Below are 25,134 nucleotides of genomic sequence, written 5' to 3'. Positions count from 1 at the left end.
ATAGTATGGATTGGATTTGGATTTGTAGTTATCAGGAGAGGAGCTTGACTTGAGGGAGACTTACCTTTGACAAAGTGAAAAAAATATCTGTTTCCCTAAAAGGAGATTTAGAGCTGCCTAAGTTTAGGCAAAAACGGTCTCCCATGTTGCACCAGAAATATAGTATGTTAGAATTTCTTATTGTTACATCTTTTAACTATGAAATCAGTTGTTTTTTTTTATAATGGAGGGTTGGTGCAAGCATAATGTTCAAAACAATGCTGCTTACTTCAAGATCAGGAGTTTGGGGGTATATTTTTGACTAAAAATATTCAATCATTGCCATATATACCTTCAAGATGATGTCCTAAATTCAGGACAAAGAGGATTTATACTGCAAAACGAATGGATTTTCAAATACTAATGTGTCTTATTTGGCTATAATGAGATTTCACATTTTGGATTTTCCATACTGCCAATTGGAGCATAAAGAAACCAATAGGTGGTGCTGTTCCCATTAGTAAATCAATATTGAACAAAACATCTTTTCATATTTAAAATGACCGCTCATGCAATATTAATGAAAATTCAGATTGCAATCAAATGCACCTAGAAAATCAATAATTGTAATCTATGTTTATTGTGATGCATTTTTAATGCTCATATAGTATATTCACACTCATATGGGATGGAATGAGCAGTGGATGAAATGGCAAACCTATGGCACGCGTACCCCAGTTCAGCTCCACCGCGCATATGTGTGTGTCTCCCACTGGCCAGCTGCTCTTCTGGTCTCTGCTACGGGGGGGGGCAGGGCGCATGGGGGGATGTGCGCATGTGCAGGGTTGCGGGTGCATTACATTTTGGGGGTTTGGGCACATGCTTTGGGTACTCGGTCCGGACAAGATGAGCCATCACTGATCTAAGCAAACCGTAGAACTTAAAATATACATGAGAAAGTCTTATAAAAATATTATACCACTATTTGCCTATATAATCCAATTTTACTCATGATTGAAAATTACATCAGGTAACTTTCTGAAATATATAGCAGGACAGCATTAAGCATTTGTTGTTGTTTTTGTCTACTTGTTTAATGACACTGTACACTGGAGTATAGTTACTGTTTCAGCCAGGACAGGAAAAAAAAACTTAGCCAAAATAATCACATACATACAAAAAGGTCAGCACCAGAGATTGAGGCAATGATGCAATGACCTGTATATAGCATTATACCCATGTTTTAATGTTCTGTGCCACTATCATTTATAATTTCTTTTGTTCAAATATATTCTAAAAACTCTCTCCCTTCTGCATTGCTTGTTCTAATAAAATTTATTTTTAGATCACAGCTGAGAGAATCTATGACCCTACTTGTTGCTGAACTATAACTTGCACTGTCTCTTACCTTTGGCAATGTTTGTTTTGGATTAGCGGGAAGTACAGTTCAATTCTTCCATCTGCAGGTTGAAGATTTCTCATAATGTGGTTTAAGCTGTGAAAATGGGCTGCAGGGGAACAAGAAACTATGCTATGAATTAGCATTTTATCACTGTAATTAAAAATGGCAAAGCCAGAAAAAGTTGTTTATAAATAAGCCACTCAGAAGTGTACAAACCAGTACAGAAGCATTTGAAATAAATCATTTTACACATGTATAATAGATAGAATTTTATATTTAATTGAAGTGCAATACAAAGATATGCATTATGAACCTCTATTCTTTTGGCAGGCGATGCTTGTTTATGTATTTACTGATCTAATTTATATACTCACCCTTTTCACAAACTGACTCTGGGCAGATTATAAACAATCAAATAACAGATATAAAAATAAGCAATATAAAAATATAAAATGGAGATTAAAATAGAATTTATAAAAATGAATATACCACTCCTAAACAAATGGTGGATAAGAATAGGTACCTAACAGGGACAATTTGAGCTTATCTCTGTTTTCCTGGCAGCTCCAAACCTGATTACATAACCAGGGACTTTCAGAATATCAAAGGGGTGGAGCTAATCTAATTCAAATTTTCACCATGCTTTCACTAACTACCAAATTTCTATAGTGTTTGTTGCCAATCTGTATTCCCTTCACTTACAACCACTGTGGAAAATCTTGGAGGGTCTGAATGGCTAGGAATGAAGCCGGAAATGCATGCATAGTAAGTATATAAAGTATGGTTCATTGAAAAATATGTGTACAAGACTTAGTGTGTATTTTGACCAAGCATGAATATGGACATCGGTTCATTTAACTATATACTAACATTGTGAAATCCCTTAAATTCTATTTTATTTTATAATACAAACTCTTACCTGCTAGTTTCTACTTCCTCACTACAACAGATAGACTACTGCAGAGAAAAATCTTTGAACTCTATGGTCACATGTAATTTTTTTTGTTTGTTTCAGTGCAATTAATCTCACAGAAAAAACTCAGGTTTAGATCCTAAATTGGATTCATCACAACATTTTGACACACATTATGAGAAATATGTGATATAGGAATGTTCAAACTTCATTGTGCAAAATACATGTACAAGATTTTTAGGGTATTTTAACCAAGCATAAATAAGACAATAGTGTGGCCTGCAATAAATAAAACTATCAGACAATGTTCTAACAGGAGTCCTGCCAGCTTGTCTAGCCAGAGCAGAGTCTGGCAGCAACACTGTATCAACTCACTCCTTGGATCTTGGTATACCTTTGACGGCCTTTATACTCATAGCAATAGCTCTGCCAACAGCCCAAACCTGCTCCTGAGCACAGTTTAAGGCAGTCCTACCAGAATTGAGGCTCTCCAGCAGTCTCAGATTACACCTATTCCAAGGGCAACAGTTCCTTGTCATTTGTTGCTTAAAATAATGCATATTAAACTTACAAAACCATGGAATAGTTTTTGAATGAGGAATATTTGTTACTGTTTAGCAAAAAGTAGACAATAGTAACATTATACTATTTTTGCTTACATTTGTTACATTAATTATAAAACTGGGATGTATAAGTTTGCATATTATATTATGCAAACTTATATGTATTATGTATTATATGTATTATTTGCATATTTCATCAGTTAAAAAAAAGTCTTAGTGTAACAGCTTATTTTTTTATTTGCTCTTTTTATGAGAAATAGGATTCAGTCTCTTTCACTTGGAAATACTGAAATATTTTCGTTAACTTAAAACACGATTTCTGTTATTCAATGATAACACCTTTATGAAAATCATTAACTTTTTAAATTTTGAGGCAGAATTAAAGGCTCCGTAACTATGTTTATACTAGGTATATATTAGCATTTCCACTCCTCCATATTCAGATACCATTAATTTGTTTATTCAATGATGATACATATGAAGGAATATCAGCCACATTTGCTTGGTGAAAGATCTCAATTTTGACATATAGAAACAGTAGTACTGGCTTCCTTTTTAAGACACAGTATGTTTACTCCTGGACCAGAAGAAATTAATACAGGCATTACATCAATGGATCTAACAGAATGAGTTTAACACACAACTCTATTTCACCAACATTGAAATGTAGTCATTAGATTTAACAGGATAGTGCATTCACAAATGCTTTAGGAAAAGGGAAGAATCAATAATCATATGAGTAGTATTTTTTTAAAAGGTTAAAAACGTAAGAGCTATATTTTCAGAATCCATTTCAAAGAGTGGCTAAAGACAAAATAGATTGCATGTTTGAATAGAAGTTGCATTAAAGTAGTACCGGTACTCTTCATTAGAATATCAAGGAGATACTAAGATAGGATCCTTATTTCCAAGACTATATATACATGGAACAGATGGATTTCTCTCCCCCTTCCTTAATGCTACTAGTTATAATTCTGCAAATGTAACTAAATAATAGCAATAGCACTTAGACTTATATACCGTTTCACCATGCTTTTACAGTCCTCTCTAAGTGGTTTACAGAGTCGGCGTAATGCCCCCAACTATCTAGATCCTCATTTTACCGACCTCGGATGCAAAGTTGAGTCAACCTTGAGTCTGGTGAGATTCAAACTGCCAAATTGTAGTCAGCCGGCAGTCAGCAGAAGTAGCCTGCAGTACTGCACACTAACCATTGTGCCACCTCTGCTCCTAATAATCCTACAAACATAGACTAGGTTTACATAGTACAAGCCACATAACAGTTTAGTACAAGATCAGAAAAGGTGGTGGTCATGAGTCATTTCTAGAGGGATAAGGCTACAGCAGAAAGGCTCAGGTTTAGACCATTTTTTTTCTACATTGTCCTTTTGCTAGGACGGTTAAAGGATTTTTTTTTTTAAAAAAAAGGCTATTTTAGGGCTTTTCACCTCTGATTCTGTGTATTTCTCTGCCAATTTTATACTGTATTCTGGATCTGTAGGAAAGGAATAGCTTACAGCCCTGACCTCATGGTATGAGTTGTGAGTTCATAAATGTTCATGAGTTCAAAAATGAGGGAAGTGAGTATCTTTGCAAATGGAAAGACAAAATCTGTTTCTGCTAGTCAAGTGAAATTTTAAGCAAAAGTAACCCTGGTTCTTCAGCAGCTCTTAATCTAGTGCCGCAGTGGTTAGAATGCAATATTGCAGGCAAACTCTGCCCACAGCCTGGAGTTCAATCCTTCAGCCCTGTCATCCTTCCATCCTTCCGAAATTGGTAAAATGTGGATCCAGACTGTTGCGGGCAATATGCTAGCTCTATAAACTGCCCAGAGAGTACTGTAAAGCACTATGGGGCAGTCTAAGTGCTATTGCTAAATGCTAGTGCTATCAATTTAACTAGAAAAGGATGTAAAAGTCATTGACAATATATTAGTTAACAGAAATCCAAGTGAAGATAATTATAACAAATGCAGTGTTCTAAAAGTACTTCTTTTGGGGTTCAACATGTTACATGAACCAGCCATTGTGGTTCCCAGTAGCAATGTATGGCTGTGAAAGTTGGACCATAAAGAAGGCTAAGTGCCAAAGAATTGATATTTTCAAATTGTGGTATTGGATAAGACTTACGAGAATCTCCTGGACTGCAAGGACATCAAATCAATTAATCCTAAAGGAAATGAACCAAGTGTTCTTTGGAAGGACAGATACTGAAGCTGAAGCTCAAGTACTTTGGCCACTAGATAAGAAGAAAGGACTCATTGGAAAAAACTCTGAAGTTGGAAAAGATTGAAGGCAAAAAGAGAAGGGAATGATAGAGGATGAGATGGTTAATGTTATTAATGCAACGAACATGAATTTGGGCAAACTCCAGGAGACATTGAAGATATATTTCAATGTTGAATTTGTTGAGGATGTTCTTCATTATTTGACCATTAATTGATGCAAAGTGAAATAGAAAATAATTATTGACTTTTAAATTGTGTTTGTTAAAATGTCCATCTCTTATGATAATTTGCTTTTCTGTAATGATTCTGTTTTTGTTAAAAAAAAAGTTTTATTTTGAACACATTAAAACAAAACATAAACACACAACCTGTATATACATATCACTTATTCCTTCAGCTATTTCAAGGTGATCCTTTCTTGCTATTTATATCTATTTACACATATTTTAACTTTTGTCTTATTCAACAATTATTTTCTATCTTTATTTCGTCTACATTTAATTTAATTTAATTCAATGGTTCCAGAGAGCTGGGGCAGCCACAGAGAAGGCCCTCCCCCGCGGGCCTGCCAGCCGACATTGTTTAGCTGACGGGACCCGGAGGAGACCAACTCTGTCGGATCTTACCGGTTGCTGGGAGCTACGCAGCAGAAGGCACCTTGATCTTCAACATTTTTTTCCTCTCTCTCTTTTATTCCTCTTTCTCATTTTTCCTATTTTCCAACCATTCATACCATCTACACCACACTTTGTAATATTCTGTATCCTCTTTCTCCTTGAGTTCTTTTGTTAATTTGTCATCTCTGCGCATTCTAAAATTTTTCTAATTAAATCTTCTTCTGATGGTAGGTTTTCCTTCTTCCAATTTTGCGCATAGACTATGCAGGCTGCTGTCAGTACATGTAATATTAAATAATGTATTGCCTTGGTATAGTTTTCTATGGAAATCCCTAGTAGAAATTGCTCAGGTTCTCCCTTTATTGAATTCTGAATTATTTCCTCTATTCACTTTTTAACTTTAGCCCAAAATTTCTTTGCCATTGGGCAGGTCCACCAGAGGTGATAATATGTTCCATAGTTACTCTTACATTTCCAACATTTCGGTGAATTACTAGGAAACATTTTTGCTATTCTAGCCAGTAGAAAGTACCATCTATGAAACATTTTCATCTGGTTTTCCTTGTATGCCGTTGATGTTGTCAATTTCATATTTGTTCTCCGCATCTTTTCCCACTTCTCTAATTCTATTACGTGATTGAAATTCCTTGCCCATTTGATCATAGTATCTTTCATTATTTCCTCTTCCATTTTATACCGCAATAAAAATTTATATATTTAACTAATTAATTTTTGTTCCCTCCCATATACAATTTTATCCAGTTCATTTTGCTCTAATTGTACCTGATCTATCTTTGTATCTTCTGTGAAATTTGATCTTACTTGTAAGTACGTCCACCATTCGACTTCCCTATTCAAATCCTGTTCCAATTCTTGTTTTGTTTTTAATTTTCCCAAATCATTTAATATATCCCTGTATCTAATTATTTTGGTCCAGTCTACTAAATTTCGGTGCGTTAATGTTTCATTGGGAGAAATCCAAAGCGATATACTTGTATAGTGCTTTTTGATTTTATTCCAAATTAATAATGAATTTCTAATTATATGCCTTCTAAAATATCCATGAGTTTTTTGCTTTTCACCCCGTAAGAAAGCATGCCATCCTGTCTAAATCGTGTCCTTCTATTGTTAAGATTCCTTTATTTCCCAACTCCATCCATTCCTTTAATCGTGTTAGGCATGCTGCTTGATAATAAAACTCCCAATCTGGAAATGCTACTACTCCTCTATCCCTGGTATCTTGTAATGTTTTTAATCTAATTCTCCCTTGCCATATAAATTTTGAGGTCAATCTATTTAATAAATCAAAAAAACTTTTTTCTATTTTTATCGGTATAACCTGGAAGAGGAATAAAACTTTGGGCAGGATATTCATTTTTATTGCCGCCACTCTTCTCATTCATGAAATTTGAAGATTTTTCCAATTTTCCAAATCTTTTCCAATTTGCAGTATTAGTCATAATTTTCCTTTTTGATTGAGGAGCCTCTTGTTGTTAGTCAAATCCCTAAACTTTATTTTTGTTATCTGAATATTCATACTATTTTCTAATTCTCTCTGTTTTTTTGTAAGATTTTTAGTAATTTGGATTTATTTCTATTTATTTTTAAACCTGTCACTTCGCCAAATTTTTCTATTTTTTTAATCAATTTGGGGCCTGATTTTAGAGGTTCCTCAATTATAAAAACCATATCGTCTGCAAAGGCTTGCAATTTGTACTCATTTTTTATTGTCAATCCTTTTATCTCTCGATCTTCCCTAATTTTTTTTAAGAGTGGCTCCAATGATAATATAAAGAGAAATGGGGAAAGTGGGCATCCTTGTCTCACTCCTTTTGTTATCTCAAATCCGTCTATCATATCTTGATTCATAATTACTCTTGCAGTTTGTTTTGAATATATTTTTTCAATCATTTTTTCAAATTTTGAGCCAAATTCCATTTTTTTTTATTTGTTGTATCATAAATCTCCAATTCAAATTATCAAAAGCTTTTTGGGAATCAAGGAAAACCAGTGAAACTTGTTTCTCTGGGTGTGCTTCATAAAACTCTTAATATATCAATTATGGTGCGTGTGTTGTTTCTAATTTGTCATCCTGGCAAAAAACCATATTGATCCAAATGTATGTTTATTTAGAATCATTTTTAACCTTTCAGCAATTATTGTCATATATGTTTTATAATCAGAATTCAATAAAGAGGCCTGTAATTTAGTACTAATTGCTGGTCTGAATCCTCCTTGTATACAAGTGTGATTAGTGCTTCTGTCCGTGTTTTGTAATGATTCTTGATAGCAAAAAGACTTGCCACTTTTTAGAATTGATCCTAGCTAAGGCACTGTTAATTTTATAAACCAAAATGATATCAAAGTTGTATGATTTTTCTCAATGTAACATATCAGTGTTCTGTGATGATTAAACAAAACAGACTGAATGCCATTTTAAAGTCACTTTTATTTGAACATATTTGTAAGAGCCTCATTTGGGACACATTTTCTACATGTATTTTCAAAAAAGATGCCTACTGCTCTATTTATCACGATGTATAAATACATCGAGGCACAGAAAAGATTTCAATTTACATTCTTCTCCCCAACTCATACATTCCATTAAATATTGTATTTTCTATTTTTCTTATTTATAATTAGTTCACAATGCTCCACTGATATCTATAATATTTTAACCAGATCTTCATCAATCCAATCAATTTCTTGGGTTGCATTAAGATTTTATTATCTATTTTGCTACTACCAACGAATACCCAAATTTTTAGATGCTTACGTGTCAATGCTAGTTAGTGCTGTATTCACTTTATTATGCCATGTATTCCAGTGTCTATATTACAGAAATCTGTACATTAATTTTTGCAGAAATTCCCAATGTCCTATATTACATATGTGCATATTGTGTTGTTTTAATAAATTTCTACAAATGGTTCTTCAAATTTTCTTTATGCACATTCCTTGTTAATATGAATTCTTATGTACAGTTGTAACTGATAAGTAAAACAACTGAAAACAGTCAATTTCTACAAACAATATTAAAAATTGTCTGTAGGGATAGCCTCTTTGAAGCATCTACCAACGTCTTACCTTTTTTCCTTTAAGATTAGTGTAAAATTAAAAATTCTAGTATCTGATTTATATAAAATGACAAATATAAGTCTATGGAAAATGGATCTACTTGCAAACAAACCTGACAAATTTTTCATTGCATTTGTAATATAACTTGCCAATATATTTTTTTAAAAATTATACAAGAAAAATAAAAAGTAATTTATCAGTAAGAGTTGCTTTCAGTTTAATTGAATTTCACTTTTGGCTCAATCTTTATGAAGAAATAAACCTATCTATTCAGATATCAGTGGTAAGTTATTACAATTTAAAATGAACATCCATCTCAAAGATCAAACAAATTTTGAACAAATATAACTATTTGTTCCATATGCCAGAATAAAACTATAGCTAATAATTACAGACAGTGGCCAAAGCATACGTTCTTGTTTTTTAAACATAATATTTTAAACCCAATAAATTAAACTTTAAATTTCAAGCACCAACAGGACAGTATTAGGTTTCATACCATACACATTTAAAAAAATATTTTAATGGCAAAAAGCAAAGTTGTGATTGTATTGAACGCTGTACCTAGAGTGATCACTAGCTACAATAGGTCCCCACAAAAAAATAGATTTCAAAATAATATAGAAAGTTTAGCATTTAGTTTAGTCACTAGACCAAGATCCTTTACTTGTTCAGGTAGCTGTAGTGGCATTCTATCCACAGGTTATTTTAGTCTTCCCAGTTCCCATTTGCCTAATAGATTATCAAGAATGAAGTGCAATCAAATATTCTATCAAGTAATAACTCAAGTGATAACTATAGTCTATTACATAAGAAGCAATATTAAATCAGGACTCCGCCTCTTCCTGTCTGTCTTAGCTACCTAAAACTGCTGCAGGAAGTATCACTTTAATAACCTAGTGATTCCGCATGTTTTCAGAACAGTTGCAGGAATGTATTCCAGTCTAGAATTATAAAGACTTTTGGTGGAGTATCTTTTAGGTCACAGCTTGTTTGAAGAAAAAAAAATGCAAGTCGATACTTGTCTTCATCCTCTTGGCCAAAATCCCCATGCTATTCCTGGCAATAACAAAGCAATGACTACAGAGGAGAAGAGATTCACTGCATTGTTATCCAGGATTGGTTTACCAGAAATATGTGTTGCATTTTCTGTCTGATGGTTGACAACCATTCCAGTACGTTTATCAAAACCTGAAGAGGCAGTAAGAATAGCATGTTAAACAAATGGAGAAAACAGTCTTCAATAACATAATATGGCATCAACTATATTTTCCAATGTCCACAAATTAAAACCATTGTAAAGATCTTAATTTTAGTTTTATTGAAAACAATATTTAAACACTCAAAATGCTTGTTTAAAAAGCTGTTTTACATAAAATGGTGTTTCTTATTTTTCATCAGGAATCAATTATTACAAAGAATTTCAGGCTAGAATATTTATTTACGGACAACAACCACAATGTCCTAAAACTTAAACTGTGAGATTGATATTCTACAGTAGCTTTGTAACCCACAACAGCAAGTGAACAAAATTCAGCCACTTTTCTAGAGTTCATATGTGACTTGCCTGCTAAAATAATAAGGTCTTATAAATATTTACATCAATTATTAAGATCAAAACTAAGACCTGTGTCTGACTGAATAGAAAGGACAATAGTGGAAGATTAAGGGCAACTGATTTAATTTTCGTAAGAGACAGATATGTTATTAAAGAAACATGTCATTAAATCACTCTTCTATTAATTGTGAATTTTGTCATTCTCAAGGTAAGAGTTTCCCAGGTAAGAGTTTACTTCACTTTGAGACAGCTATTGACAAATTGTGAGATTTATTGCTAGTGGAAGGTGGAACACTAGCCTTAAGAGCAACAAATGATTGAAAAAAATTGTATCTGAGGATAAGGTTGCAGACACCATAAAAAAGTCAAGTATAGGCTGTAATCCTATATGTACTTTTTTCAAAAGCAGCTCTGTAATGCTCCATCAACTTTTGATCTCAATCTATTCCATTTCAGACAGGGAAAATGTTCTTTTTTAGATTAAACCATGTCTAAACATGAAGGGAATAAATCTGTTCTTGTTGTGTAATTGTTTATATTTCTGTTGGTTAGCCAAGGGATTTATAAACCTCAATTTCCTGTTATCTGAATGTTGCAGGTAGCAGGGCTGCGCAGAGCTTTGGATCTGATTGCAGTTAGACACTTTGGAATGCATGAAAGTGCTTGTGGACAGCCTGTCTGCAAATCTTAAAACAGCATCTATGCAAGTCCAAAAGTCATTGATTCATAAAAGACTTGCAGACAAATGCTTTGTTTCCATTTTCACTAGAATATTTTTAATAATTTAGATAGAATATCAATTTCCACTTCCCCAAATGCTGATAGAATCTAACTCTATGTGAAGAAGAAAGTGAGGAAAGAAAGTTGGAAGGAGAAGAGGGAGAGGGTAGGTTTGAGGAGAAAGATTGCTGTACAATAAAAAATATGAAGTGGAAGAAAGGCAGCTCTGAACAAACAAATATAAATATATTAAGATAAAGAATGAATTGTTTAAGAATAAAAGAGGATAAATATGTACAAATAGTAAAGTTAGAATCTAGGGATAAATGACGAAGGTGTTTATGTATGCAAGTATAGAAATAGTGAGGTATGTTAAAAAAAAGGAAAAGGGGGGAAGACGATATTGGCAAAATTGTAATTGAGTAAAATGTATTTGAATTTGACTAATTGTATAAGATAAGAAACGACCAACACACTGTTAAAAAAAAAAAAAAGAAAGATGTGGGTGAAGGTGGGAGAGGAGAAAAAAAAACCCAATAAAACTTGTTTTAAAAAAGAAGAATCTAACTCTATGTTAAGCTTCCAGCTAAGTTGCTTACCTAAGTTCCAGCTAAATTGCTTACCTTTAGTATAATGCTTGTTATGTCTTGTTAAGAATTTTTCAGCATTAGTCTTTATTATCTGATACTAATTGGAATATACTGTATATGATGAAATAGCAATATCAACTAGTATTTCTAATTCATTTAATATAAAACAAAAATATTTAAGATAAACTTACTCTGTGGTTATCAATCCTACATATTCTAAATGGTAAGATTACATTACTTTTCTACTAATCTAAAGATTTATTTAAAAACTTACCACTGTACTGCATTGTTGCTCCTAAGTAGGAATCAATGATAGAGCCTAGTAAACCAGCAGAACCACCAAACACAATAATTGGCCATTGTGGAGCAGATATATCCAAATCATTCACAAAAATCAACTGGGAAATGAAGTAAGCCATACCAACGAATGCGCCTCCAAGCAGACTTGAAATTAAACCTACTAAAGTAACACCTCCATTAGTACCTAAAATAAAACATTCCAAAATTAGCATTTTAAATGTTTAAAATTTGCATTACATACAGCATAATATACATACATAATTACATACATAAATATAATTTTGCACCTGACATATTGCACATTCTTGGTCAATATCATCTTATTTTAAATAAAGTAACATTGACAATATCCATCTTTGTTCTTTTTTGCAGCACAGCAAACTAGTAAGACAAAAAGGAGAATCCCAGTAACCCTTAATCCATTTTAAACTAACCTCAGCAATACCATGTGCTACCACTGATGCAGCATTATAGCTGAATCCACTTAATTAAAAAAACTTGCAACAAACCTCAACTTTTCTCTTCCCAGAAATGCACTATTAATACTGATACCAACCATACCCATAAGTCAACTTCAAACAGCATTCCAATCAGTGTTCATTTCAGTGACCAGATTACCATATTGTATTCAACTGAGACTTGTTTTAAATAGTTATGTCCTGGTTAATACATGACCCAAATTCATCACCCAAACAACTGCATTATGCTTTTCGCAAGTGATAATATTGTTACAGTTGGAACTGAGAAAAATTTGTCTTATAATCAATATATAATATACCGTATTTTTCGGAGTATAAGACATACTTTTTTCCCCTCTAAAAGAGGGTGAGAAAATTTGGGTGTGTTTATACACCGAATGTAGCCCCATTGGCCCCCACCCTTTGGCCTGCCTCCCAGCAATTTACCTCCTTGCAGTAAACAGCCCGTTTCAGCTTCAGCACAGCCTGTTTAGTAAGCAGCTGATTCATCGCTTGGATCGGCCTCCCGACCCTCAGCTGTTTCAGGCTGCAGGGATTGCCATTGCCTATTGCCACGTGGGCCTCCGCTGTTTGCTGCAAATTGCTGAGAGGCAAAGGCAGATTTTTTTTCTTGTGCTAATCAGACTATGCTGAAAATGAAAATGAAACTAAAGCAGGCTGTTTGCTGCAAGGAGGCAAATTGCTGGGAGGCAGAGGCAGATTTTTTTTCTTGTTTTCCTCCCCAAAAAAGGTAGGTGCGTCTTATAGTCCAGAGTGTCTTATACTCCGAAAAATACAGTATATAGGTTTTTGCTATCCAAGTTTTCCAAAGTGACTTACAACAAAAACAGATTAATACATAATGCATAATAACATAAAAGCAACAGAGTACTGATAGTTTCTTTGCAGCAAGTTGCAAGAATAAAAAGGTCTTTGCCTGGCATTGTAAACACAATAAAATTAATGCCAGGCATATTTCAATCAGAAAGCACATAAGAAAGCTATGTGTAAAAATGCCTTCCCTGACAGACAGTTCACAATGAGAAGACACTGGTAATCCTCGACTTGTGACCAAAATTGAACCCAGAATTTTAGATGTAAGTTGTGATTGTAAACTAAGTCACTGTGTGAACAGACTTGATCTTATGACTGTTTTTATTAAAATTGTTAAAGGAGAAGAGGGATGTTGCCTAGAAAAAATCAGAAAAGGTGGGCAGGAGCCGCAATTACTATGTGTCATAGAAAGAAACTGAGAAAGAGTCTGCCCTAATGGATCAGGCAGTTAAAAGTGGCTGGTGGGTAGTTTGTAATTTCAGATTTGCAAGAGTCTGTTAATGTAGCCTTACAATAAAATAGAATTAGATCATCTAATTCTGTTTCCTATCTGGTTTACCGGGAAGGACTGACAACATGTCATTTTTGGAGATATTTTGGCCGATTGTATTATTGCATCAATGATTCAAATACATGGTAACTGGGAAATAGAAGGCAAAGGTACAACTGATACAAATTTCAGGCCAAATTTAAGACTACGCAAGCTGCACCCAATGACTGAGTTTACACATCATGCTAAATCATGAAGGTTTATTTGATTCTGCTTTCTGCACAATGTGACTCTACACACTATGATCTATAAACCATGGTTTACAGTTCAATATGTAGGAATCTAGCCAATTATGATTTGTATAATAAACTATGGTTGCTAAAACAATGTTTAACATTAATTAAATCAAGACCACAAAAAGAATGTTGAGAGACTATCTACTACCATTCATTCAGCTGAGATAATTTTGAAATTCAAGCTCACCTACAGGAACTTTTTTCCAGGTTGTTATTAGCCGAGGTTCATGACCTATGACAGTGCCAATTTCTGAAGCCCAGGTGTCCCCAGCACAGCAGGCCAAAGCACCCAGTAATGATAGACACATCCAGGATGCTGTATATTGTTTAGAGAAATCTACTGGAATTTCACCTGGTCCATTTTCAATCATATATAGCAGAGCCAATTCTGCAGGTACACCACCATTGCAAAATACTTGCACCCAATTTCTTTGTCCACCTATATACAAACAGAGAAGCTATAAACTGTTAAGAGGAAACAAACGTTTAGTAGCCTGGAGAGTACGCATTAGAGAAAAATTGAATAATATTATGCTTATTTCAAATCATTAAAGTTTTCAATTTTAACTCAAAGCAAAAATTAATACAAAATTATTATTTTGTTTACATGCATAATTCAGGTGATTCATTAGAAAGATGATGTCAAGAAATATTTATTTGGGATTTAGCCTACAGATGCAATCCAGTAGATATTGTTGTTTAAATATATTTTTCTACCTATTCTACTTGCAACTTTTCAAAGACCATAAAAATTGGCCTCTAACAGTGCTGGCTTATAAAAAAGCTTCCATAATTTTTTCTCAAATGCTTTCTTATTCCAAATATATCAATTCCTTTCTCTCAATAGAATCCTGTTCCCCAAGGAAATATTTCCAGGATCTTGTGGACTGATAAGAAAAGGGCAAAAGTGAAGTGGGGAAGGCCAGCTTCTTCCTACCCGGATCCAATCTAAGCATTACACCATTCCTTCCCTAAAATCAGGGTAAATCATCATTAAATTTCTTAAAACTAAAAGCTTACCTTCTTTGTATTCTGAATCTATTTGTTTTTTTACTTCTCTTTTCCACTTAGTGAGTTTGGAAGAAGTAATGAAAAACATAAGCATGGAGGTAAAAAAGCTGTAATTTGCAACAGTAAGGATAAATCCAACAATTAAACCTGACGGAAAAGGGAAAGTTGGAGAAAGAATTACAATTTACTTTTTGCAATAATTTTCTTCCAGAAATTTAATTATTTGACTTTTAAGAAGTATTTGGCATCAGCCTACATTGAAATAATAGTCCAATAATTTTATTGTTTTGTAAAGAATGTGCAAGTTAAAGCAATCTTGCAGAAAGAAAACACTACGTAGTTAGTAACAATATCAAAAAGAATCACAAAACAGTTGCAGTATGGAATACTCCTATTCAGTTTTATAGCCAGCCATATCTTGTTTTATGATATTCCACTGCATTCTTCTATGGTAGTGAATATACTCTTTGAAAGTATTGGGCAATAAGATCTACAAATTCAGTATTTATGTAGTATTTTTACATAATATAGGAGTAAACTAAGCTAGCTCCCCCATGTTTCTGCATTCCATGTGTAATGGTCTAAGTGCCATCATGCTAATTAATATGCCCATTAATTATTCTTCCTTATCTTGATTGGAGGAAAGCAGCACTACACCTTTAGTTCTGTTCATATCTATCTTCAGACCTGTTGCTTCTACTTTATACGTTAGAACATTCTGGTAATATGGCTGGAAGAATATCATCCATTCATAATCCAGGTATCTGAAGATACATTCATATTAATCTTTCTTACATACTGTACTACATTTGATGTTTCTGATAGAATCTGGTATGTCTCCTAAATTCCTTTTTTCCTCAGTATTCCAATTTTTTTTATAAATGCTAGATTAATACAAACTGTCATAAATGCCCTAAATAAACTTATATTCCCCACTCTTCCCACGTAACTTAAAATTGTAGGTCATCTTGAAGAGGCAGCATGGAATAATCAAGATTGGTTTCTGTTAAACGAGTTAGATTAAACGTACTAAGAATCATAATTAATTATGAATTCCATAAAGAAAAGGTTGCACAATAATGATCAGGCATAGAGATAGCAAAATTTTCAGGGGTAAAAAGCCATAAAATTATTACGTTCTGCTATTCAATATAGACCAAGAATCCTCCTCACCCTAATTATGTGAGGTTGGATGCTCGATACTTTTGAAACTTCTTTCCTCCTTTAAATCCCAGCTTTTTAGCACAGTATTTCTAGTATAGGCAATTTTCTCGACTGTACTAATAAAGAATTAGTAAGACTACATTAATAAATTATTTGTCAGGGTTCCAAGGAACACCCCCAACGAAATAAAACTCTGAGGCCTGAGGTTCCTCAAAGTTCCAATTTATTAGAGATGTCATCTTGGCACATCTGGGAAAACTCGAATCTGAAAGCTTCCAGGTTTTTTCCACCCAGCTAACAGTTCACAGCCCTGCCCCACACCCACAAGTTCATCACATAGTCCAATCAACTCTTCACATTCAACTGGATACAATCTCCAGGCAGTCTCCAGCAGATGCAGGCAAAAGTGTCCTTGAATACCGAATGTTGTTATGACTAACTTTCTACTGCTCCAACAAAAAACCCCTCCCAATTTCCCAGGCTAAAATATGTGGCAGTTAGGAAGCAAAAAGGAAAACTCTTTCAAAATTGACATTATTTTGAATATGCTAAAACAGGGGTCCCCAACCTTTGGGACCTCAGGGACCACTAAATTCATAATTTTAAATCTTGTGGACCACTAATATGATCTGCCTAATGACCGGCTGGGTGGGCGTGGCTAGGTGGTCATGTGACTGGGTGAGTGTGGCCAAGTCAATGTCATTCACATTGAGGGGCACTTCGCCGGCCTCTACTTGCCCCTCCCCTCCCAGCCACTCCTTGCCTCCCTGCCTGAGCTCCTTAGGCCCCCTACAGGAAGCAATTGTTGGAGCTAAGCAGCCACCATGAGAAAGAGTTGGCAAAACAGTTGGCTTAGTTCAAATTGGATCTGGCCAAGAAGAAGGCTCAGCAGAAGCACCTCACTGATGACTACGAGCATAGGCTTTCCAAGCAGAGAGAAGACCTGCGGGAGTGTAAGGCCAGGTGCCAGCGCCTGGAGGCTCAGCAGGCTGAGATGGTCAGCCAGTTCCAGGCCATGATGCAGTCCCACTAGAACAAGGCCCTCTGGTTCTTTGCCACCAGCAGCGCTTCCCTCCAGCCTTCGCCCAAAGCCCTGCACCAGGAGGCCAAAGCAGACCCCAAGTCAGAATTTCTGCTCCCCTCCGACCTACACAAAAAAACCCCAAAGGGGGAGACTGTCTACAGCAACACAAGCATTCATTGCACGTATCTGTCCCAGGGACTGTAGTTTGAGGACCCCTGATTTAGTGCAATATAAAAAATGCAAATAATTTTTCTGCAAACCACCAAAATTTTCTCACGGACCACCAGTGGTCCACGGACCACCAGTTGGTGACCGCTGTGCTAAAACATACAAAGAAAAATGCTTACATAGCTGCTGTAGTAATCTACTGTCAATAACTTTTATTTACCTGTTCTGATATCAGAAGAAATATCAAATTTCTTCTAAAAGCACCCCAGTGTCTTATTTGTGGTTGATTAGACATAGGATCCTAAGCTTCATCAGACTGTTTTCAATATTTAGGGGTATAGGACAACTTGACTGAATATGTATTAGTCCACACACACACACACACACACACACACACACACACACACATATACCTACATGTACACACACATATACACAGACCAAATTTCATCTGATATCAGATGAAATTTGATCTGTGTATATGTGTGTGTACATGTAGGTACAGATATACACATGCACATAAATGTAACATATTTGTCATGAGTTACTTATTTGAATAACATTTATGTTTACATTAATCACGTAATTTGAACATAAACATCTACTCAAGTAATGAGTAACTCATAACAAATCCAATTCTATGGAGCCCAGAATAATTATCTAGATTAGATACCCTTATATGAGGTATAAAAGAGGTTTGCATAGTCAAGCCACCTCCTGAATTCTACTTTATTTTCCATCCAGAATGCAGAAGAAAATTTGCCAAATGATACATCAAAAAATAAATAATATACATATATTTATCCCTGCAAAGTGATGGGAACAAATTAGTACCACAATAAGAATAGAATATTATTTTTACTGAAAGCTTGCGCATGCAGGTAACTTTTTTTAAAAAAAGCATAATGACAATAAACAAAAACAAACACATCTTAATGCTAAGTTAAAAGGTGAAGGAAAATACTTCTTAAAAATCTATACAGACAGCTAAAATTAAGAGATAAAGCCATACCTCCTATTGCTCCACCATGATCAAGACTCTTTTTCCTAAATCCTCGTGAAGCAATTATTAGTGGAATCAAAATTGAAAAAAGCCAGCGCCATGGAGAAATTGGCCGCAAGCTACCTAAAAAGTATGTTGAAAACAGTACACGATGTCAAGACCAATATTCTATTGCCCAAACCACAATGTTTTTAAAAAACTGTTGAAAAGTAAAAGCAGTTTTTTTTCCTTTTTAAGTAACATAGACTTGAAATTGTATCACTTTATATACAAGTACAGTAAAATATTCTGCTGGGATAGTGGAGCAGTTAGGTTCTTTGAAAAAAATCTCTAATGGCAATGGGCCAATTGAAGGGCAATTGCCCTGTAGGGCAGGGGTTCCAACCCCCGATCCGTGGACTGGCACCAGTCCGCAGCATGCTAGCAACCGGCCATACAAACAAGTGAAGCCCCATCCACGGCTTCACCACGCCCCTTCCGGTCCGTGGAAAAATCCTTTCTCCAGGGAACCAGTCCCTGGTGCCCCAAAGGTTGGAGGCTGCTGCTGCTGCAGGGCATAAAGTGGAATTTTACTCTTTGTGGAATCTAGAAACATTTTGAATTCACACATATTTTTCATCCACATCACTTAACAGCCAAAATGTTCTTATTTATTTACTTATCTATTGACTATGTTTATACTAACATAGTCATACAGATTCCTGGCAGTTTATAATCAAACAAAATACATAAAATTATAACAGCCCTCTAAAAAAGCAACTCTACATTTTCAGCAATCAAATGTGCTATGATAAAACTTTGTCATGACTGCAAGTGGAAAACTAGACGGGACAATGCCATCCAGGTTTCTGGAAATGAGTGTTAAGCGTAGGGGCAACGCATGAAAAAACCTCACCATGTTCTAGCCCCTTTGCTGATTTCATTTGAATTCTCATGGTCTTCTGGACCTAAATGAACTGATCAAGTTGGTTCTGCCTGAAACAGGAGGTCCTGCCAGTAGCTAGAGACTAAGACATAAAGACTCTGCACATTAAAAGCAGAATTTCGAATTGTGAGCTATGTGATGCAATGGTTAAAATGCAGTATTGTAGGCTGACTTTGCCCACTGCCAGGAGTCTGATCCTGACTCAATCAGGAAGATTGGTAGACTCAATCTTCCATCCTTCCAAGGTCGGGAAAATGAGGACCCAGATTGTTGGGCGTATGTTTTACTCTTTTTTTCATAGCCTCCTTAATATATTTTCCCCTCTATTTTAGGATATAATATGCTTAATGAATTTGAAATTACAGAGTGCTTTGTAAGCCTTATGAAAGAGATCAGAAAGTAAATGCATACTAAAACACAAACATGTGCATCCTGGATTCCAAACTTACCAGATGTAACACTATTCCTTTTCTTTGAAGGAGGTTAGGAAACATATCCTGTCTAATCGCTTTCATTTTATTTATGAGACAAACCAGTTTAGACTATTGGCTAATATATGTTACCATTGTATAGAAGTGTTTCTCACTTTTGCAACTTTAAGCTGGCTAGGGAATTTAGGGAATTAGTGTCCCCACATCTTAAAGATGTGCTAAAGATGGAAACACTGGTTTTGAGGTCTCACACCATCTGAAATTACATTGCCAAAATCTGTTGGCAAAAGTTATTTTAATTGATAGATATCACTGAGACATACAGATGACAATATTTTAATTAAAAAACAAGTATTTTTATTTTCTCAAAATACCAGCTATGCACAGACACACACACACACACACGTAGCTTTTATTACTTTTATAAATAATTCAAGGTGATGAACATACCTAATTGTGAAGCAAATAGAAGGAGGAAGGAGTATCAGTTATAATAAATTATTGACATAATGTATACATTATTTCTAGTTACTACCAATTAAACCACTAACTATACATATATTTCAAATATTAAAGTTCTTAAAATATATAGTTTTTAATGAGTGGTTGAATATATTTGATAAACTTCAGCAGTAACCTAAAATATTTCAGTTATAGAAATATATTGCAAGTGTGCTTACATATCAACATTAGCTATTAAAGTAATTAAAATGTGAATGCAATAAACAAGCATTTCATAAATATCTAATCACTTTATAAATTTACCATAATATGTGCTTGCGGTCATGGACACAATCCAGAAAGATAAAGAAATACATATAAGTATACTCAAAATGATAATGTTTGTTATCATTTTGAAGTAATCTTTATTGAAATCATTCCAGGAATAAAACAGCATGGAAAATCCAGAACTGATCACCTGTATATAAAAGAAAGCAGAAAATGTTTAGATTGTTTAGATAAATAAAATATATTTTTAGATTAATAAAATATATCAAAAATCATACTAAGTCAGAAAGCATGAACTAAATTTCCATGATGATAAACACATTTCCATGGGGGGAATTTTATTACCTTTGTGGAGATACAGAAAATATCTGTGTGCAAATCTGCCCAGTTAAAATATAATACAATGCCTTAAGTCGGGCAACCATTCAGATTTTATGTTTTTTTTTTTTATTATTGTGCGTACAAGTAACTTGGCATGGGTGCTTACCTGTAATATAAATGCTGGCAATTCATCTCAGGAAGTACATTTTGAATGCAGCAGAGCAGAAAAGGGATGCACAGGTGAGTAAAGTAGAATCCTTCCTCACCTTGCACTATTACTATTGCAAATATTTGTCAGAGTCAAACTCACTGCCACTAATATAGGGTTATCATTCAGCAAAAAGAGGACATGTGTCAGCCATAATCTTAAACTGTAACACAGAGAGGGTTTTTTTTAGTATCTGGTTTTTTTAAAAAATTAAACTGTTTTCACAACAGTGGTCAAACTTTCCTATACTGTGGCCCTGTAAATTCTCTTCTTTCTTTTCTTTGTCTATCAATAGCCTAGATTTTCTTTATTTATTTCCTGACTCCAGCAATCAGCTTCAATTCAGCCCCATCAAATCCATGATCACTGTAGTCTGTGAGATCACATGATCTGTCATACCTTTCTATGGTGATATTCACAAAGCACATTGTTGCAAATTCTGTATTATAGCTACATATGTTCCTGAAAATAAAGATTTGTTGAAAAAAATATTACAATTGAAGAACTAGTTTCTTGGTGCTGGAAAAAGTGATTTTGTATACATGAAGGCCTAAGTACATTTTTTTGCTGTAAATATTTTCACAGATGTCAAGAAAGGTAAACATTGTCTCTTCCTTTGTTCCCACTTGTCCTTTACAGTTGTCTGTTTGCCTTTGCCTATTCAAGATACCTGATAATTCTAGACTACTAATGCTACACTGGACATGAGATCTGGACTGACAGGCTATAAACTGTTGTCACTGTACTGTTTTTTTAAAAAAAGGACTTGTGCAAACAAGCCTTGGTGGCGCAGCAGATTAAAGTGGTGTTAAGTGACACCAGCTGCCTGCAATTACTGCAAGTTCAAATCTCACCAGGCTCAAGGTTGACTCAGCCTTCCATCCTTTCGAGGTTGGTAAAATGAGGACCCAGATTGTGGGGGCAATAAGCTGAATTTGTATAAAAAAGAACACCACTGGGGGGGGGGGGCGAAAGCCCTACTAAGCAGGTATATACAAAGTATGAAGGCTATTGCTTAACGCATTGTAAGCCGCCCTGAGTCTCCGGAGAAGGGCAGCATATAAATTGAATCAATCAATCAATCAATCAAATCAATCAATAAATACTAGTCAAAAGTTACCATCTTCTATACAACTATCCTTTCTGCCGTTAACTTACAAGTTTTAATAATCCACTACCAATTCAAAGCAAAACTCAAAGTATTTATGGCATCTCCAGATCCCTGCACAAGTGGTTAGCCACGTTCCTGTCCAACAGGCAACAAATAGTCAAAATAGGGAGGGCCCAATCAAATCTGGCACCTGTTAACAGCAGTGTCCCCCAAGGCAGCGTTTTAGGACTCACACTCTTTCTGCTTTACATCAATGACCTATGTGATCATATTAAAAGCAGCTGTGTCCTCTTCGCTGATGACGTAAAATTATTTAACACCACTGACAATGCTGCTGCCCAACAAAGCGACATTGACTATGTGTCAGAATGGTTGCACATTTGGCAACTCCAAATCTCAACTAATAAATGTTCTGTCCTGCACATTGGCAAAAAAAGATCAGAACACCGAATACAAGTTGGGCAGAAATGATCTCGTAGATGACCCTCACTTTATCAAGGACCTAGGAATACTCATCTCAAATTATCTAAGCCTCAGAGCTCACTGTAACAGCATTGCCAAAAAAGCATTAAGAATTGTTAACCTAATCTTGCAAAGCTTCTTCTCCGGTAACATTGTACTGCTAACTAGGGCATACAAAACCTTTGCCAGACCAATTCTTGAATACAGCTCATCTGCCTGGAATCCACACTGTATATTGGACATTAACACAATTGAGCAGGTCCAAAGGTATTTCACAAGAAGAGTACTCCACTTCTCTAACTCACAATAGAATCTCTTATGCCACCAGACTTGAAATTTTGGGCTTGTACAATCTGGAACTGCACCGCCTGCGGTCTGATCTAAACAGTACACAAAATTGTCTGCTACATCTTACCTGTCAATGACTTCTTCAGCTTCAACCACAATAATACAAGCAACTGATTCAAACTCAAGGTAAACCGCTCCAAACTCGATTGCAGAAAATATGACTTCAGCAACAGAGTGGTCAACGCCTGGAATGCTCTACCTGACTCTGTTGTTACAGCCTCAAACCCTCACAGCTTCAACCTTAAACTGTCTATCGTGGACCTCACCCCATTCCTAAGAGGTCCGTAAAGGGGGTGTGCATAAGTGCACCAGCGAGCCTGTTCTACTGTCCCCATTTATCTGTACTTAACTTCCTTTGTTTATGTTTATACCTATACCTGCTATCTTGTACAAATCTGACAAATAAATAAATAATCCTAATCGAAATAGATATCCAGAATGTATACAATTCATTGGCTACTTTCAATATATTTTATTGAATATATATATATTAAAATATATTTTAATACTGGAAATATACATATGTCATATCCCTTGGAAAAACTTCCGGCATGTATGGACAGGAGAGGACAGAGTACTCTTTGGCAGCACACAAATCAAAAGAGCCTAGGAGGAAAGCCCTCAACAATGTAAACTACGAGGAAAGAGTTAAATTGCCACCATCTTCTTCCAGGCATTCTACGAAGCGGCGAAGTGTTAAAATTACCGCGATGAATTCGCTGCTGTACGTATACACGCGTGTGTGTTTAGAGATACCTCTGCCCACATTACCCTCCATTTCTGGCTTATTTAATGCCAATCATTTATACAGCCTAAAACGCTCTGTTGGGCTCGCTGTCCATGATGCTTAGAGCAAACGGAAGTCCTACGAGCAACGCAGCCCCGTCTCTGACGGTCCTGGGGAAGCATGAGCGGCTCGCCTAAAAGGCGCCGAGAGCCTGCAGAGTTTGCATCTCAGCTCCCTGACACACCTCAGGGCTACTGGGGCCTCGCCTGGCTTCAGCCGACCTTCTTGGGGAGGCAGATACTCTTCCATCCTCTTCCCAGCGAGCCGCGGATCAAACCGGCAAGACGGCAAGGGAGTCCCATCAGCGCCGAACCCCGCTGCAACCTTAAGGCCATAGATTCATAGTGTAGAGACTCATTCGAAGGTTGACTCTTCCGAATTTATCTCGAGCGGCTTCGGTTTCCTCTTTCCGGGGAATAATGAGGAACAAAGTCAATTCTTTGGACGGCAGCTTGCCTTCCTCTCTGCTGAGGCAAAACGCAAAACGCAGCAGCAGAGGACGAGAGTGGGAATATTATTTATAGTATATATAGAATATATCTGAGAATGTTTTTAATCAAAACCGGTTATCATTTAATAACTTCTGAGTAACACGGAGAGGGCTGCATTGTAAAAAAGTAAAATAAAATAAAAGGTAGCATCTCCACCAAAAGCATGAAAACGAATCATTAGGTTCAAACAAGGTTACTTAAAGTAACATCGGATTTTGCAAGGCAGAGAATCCTTGATTGATGCTTTTATTAGGACGACTCAGCTATCTCATTTGGGCGGTTTCCCCATGAATCACCACAATTATAATTGTTTCTTAATCTATAATGTTATCGGCAGTTCAAGAATGTATCACAGCCATCGTTTCCAATTTGTGATAATGGATAATGGAATAAACACAGTATTAAATCAAGCGTGAACTCAGCGTAGGCCGTTATCATTCTACATTATTCCTATCTCTAGTTTCTACTTCTTATGCGCATGCGTCTTTGTGAATGGGTTAAAGTTAAGCTTCAGAACTTTTATTTTTCATCAGGGAAAATTAAGATCGTTGCGGGCGCTTTTTAGGCCACTTTCTTCCTCATTAAAACCACCCTTTGCTTTTTCTGCGCTCCATTGCTTCCGTCTAAATGGCTGGCTTTTCCTACAACTGTTATACACAACTGAAGCTCAGTCGCCCAATTTTCAGTACTTAAAAAGTTTTCCCCCTTCATGAATAGAATAGAATAGAATAGAATAGAATAGAATAGAATAGAATAGAATAGAATCAGTTGGAAGGGACCTTGGAGGTCTTCTAGTCCAACCCCCTGCTTAGGCAGCAAACCCTACACCACTTCAGACAAATGGTTATCCAATCTTTTCCTAAAAACTCCCAGTGTTGGAGCATTTACAACTTCTGGAGGCAAGTTGTTCCACTGATTAATTGTTC

The 25,134-nt window shown here is 35.5% G+C and overlaps 1 protein-coding gene across 2 annotated transcripts; it reads right to left on the bottom strand.

Annotated features, from left to right (window-relative positions):
- Window positions 1-8,132: 8,132 nt before the first annotated feature.
- Window positions 8,133-24,052, bottom strand: TMEM19 (transmembrane protein 19). 2 transcript variants are annotated; one of them, XM_070946950.1, is made up of 7 exons: window positions 23,939-24,052; window positions 20,517-20,670; window positions 18,405-18,518; window positions 15,046-15,183; window positions 14,213-14,464; window positions 11,922-12,131; window positions 8,133-9,970 (listed from the first exon to the last, which is right to left on the bottom strand). In XM_070946950.1, exons 1-7 carry the CDS (start codon window positions 24,050-24,052, stop codon window positions 9,807-9,809), a joined length of 1,146 nt encoding a protein of 381 aa, XP_070803051.1. In that variant the 3' UTR covers window positions 8,133-9,806. The 2 variants fall into 2 exon arrangements, with proteins under 2 accessions (XP_070803051.1, XP_070803052.1); XM_070946951.1 differs by having other exon boundaries at window positions 23,902-23,988.
- Window positions 24,053-25,134: the final 1,082 nt, after the last annotated feature.

The sequence above is a fragment of the Pituophis catenifer genome, unplaced genomic scaffold, assembly GCF_029215685.1.
Source record: "Pituophis catenifer annectens isolate HBS135680 unplaced genomic scaffold, rPitCat1.0.hap2 SCAF_7, whole genome shotgun sequence".
NCBI lineage: Eukaryota > Metazoa > Chordata > Lepidosauria > Squamata > Colubridae > Pituophis > Pituophis catenifer.
This window is presented reverse-complemented; position numbering and strand designations above follow the sequence as displayed.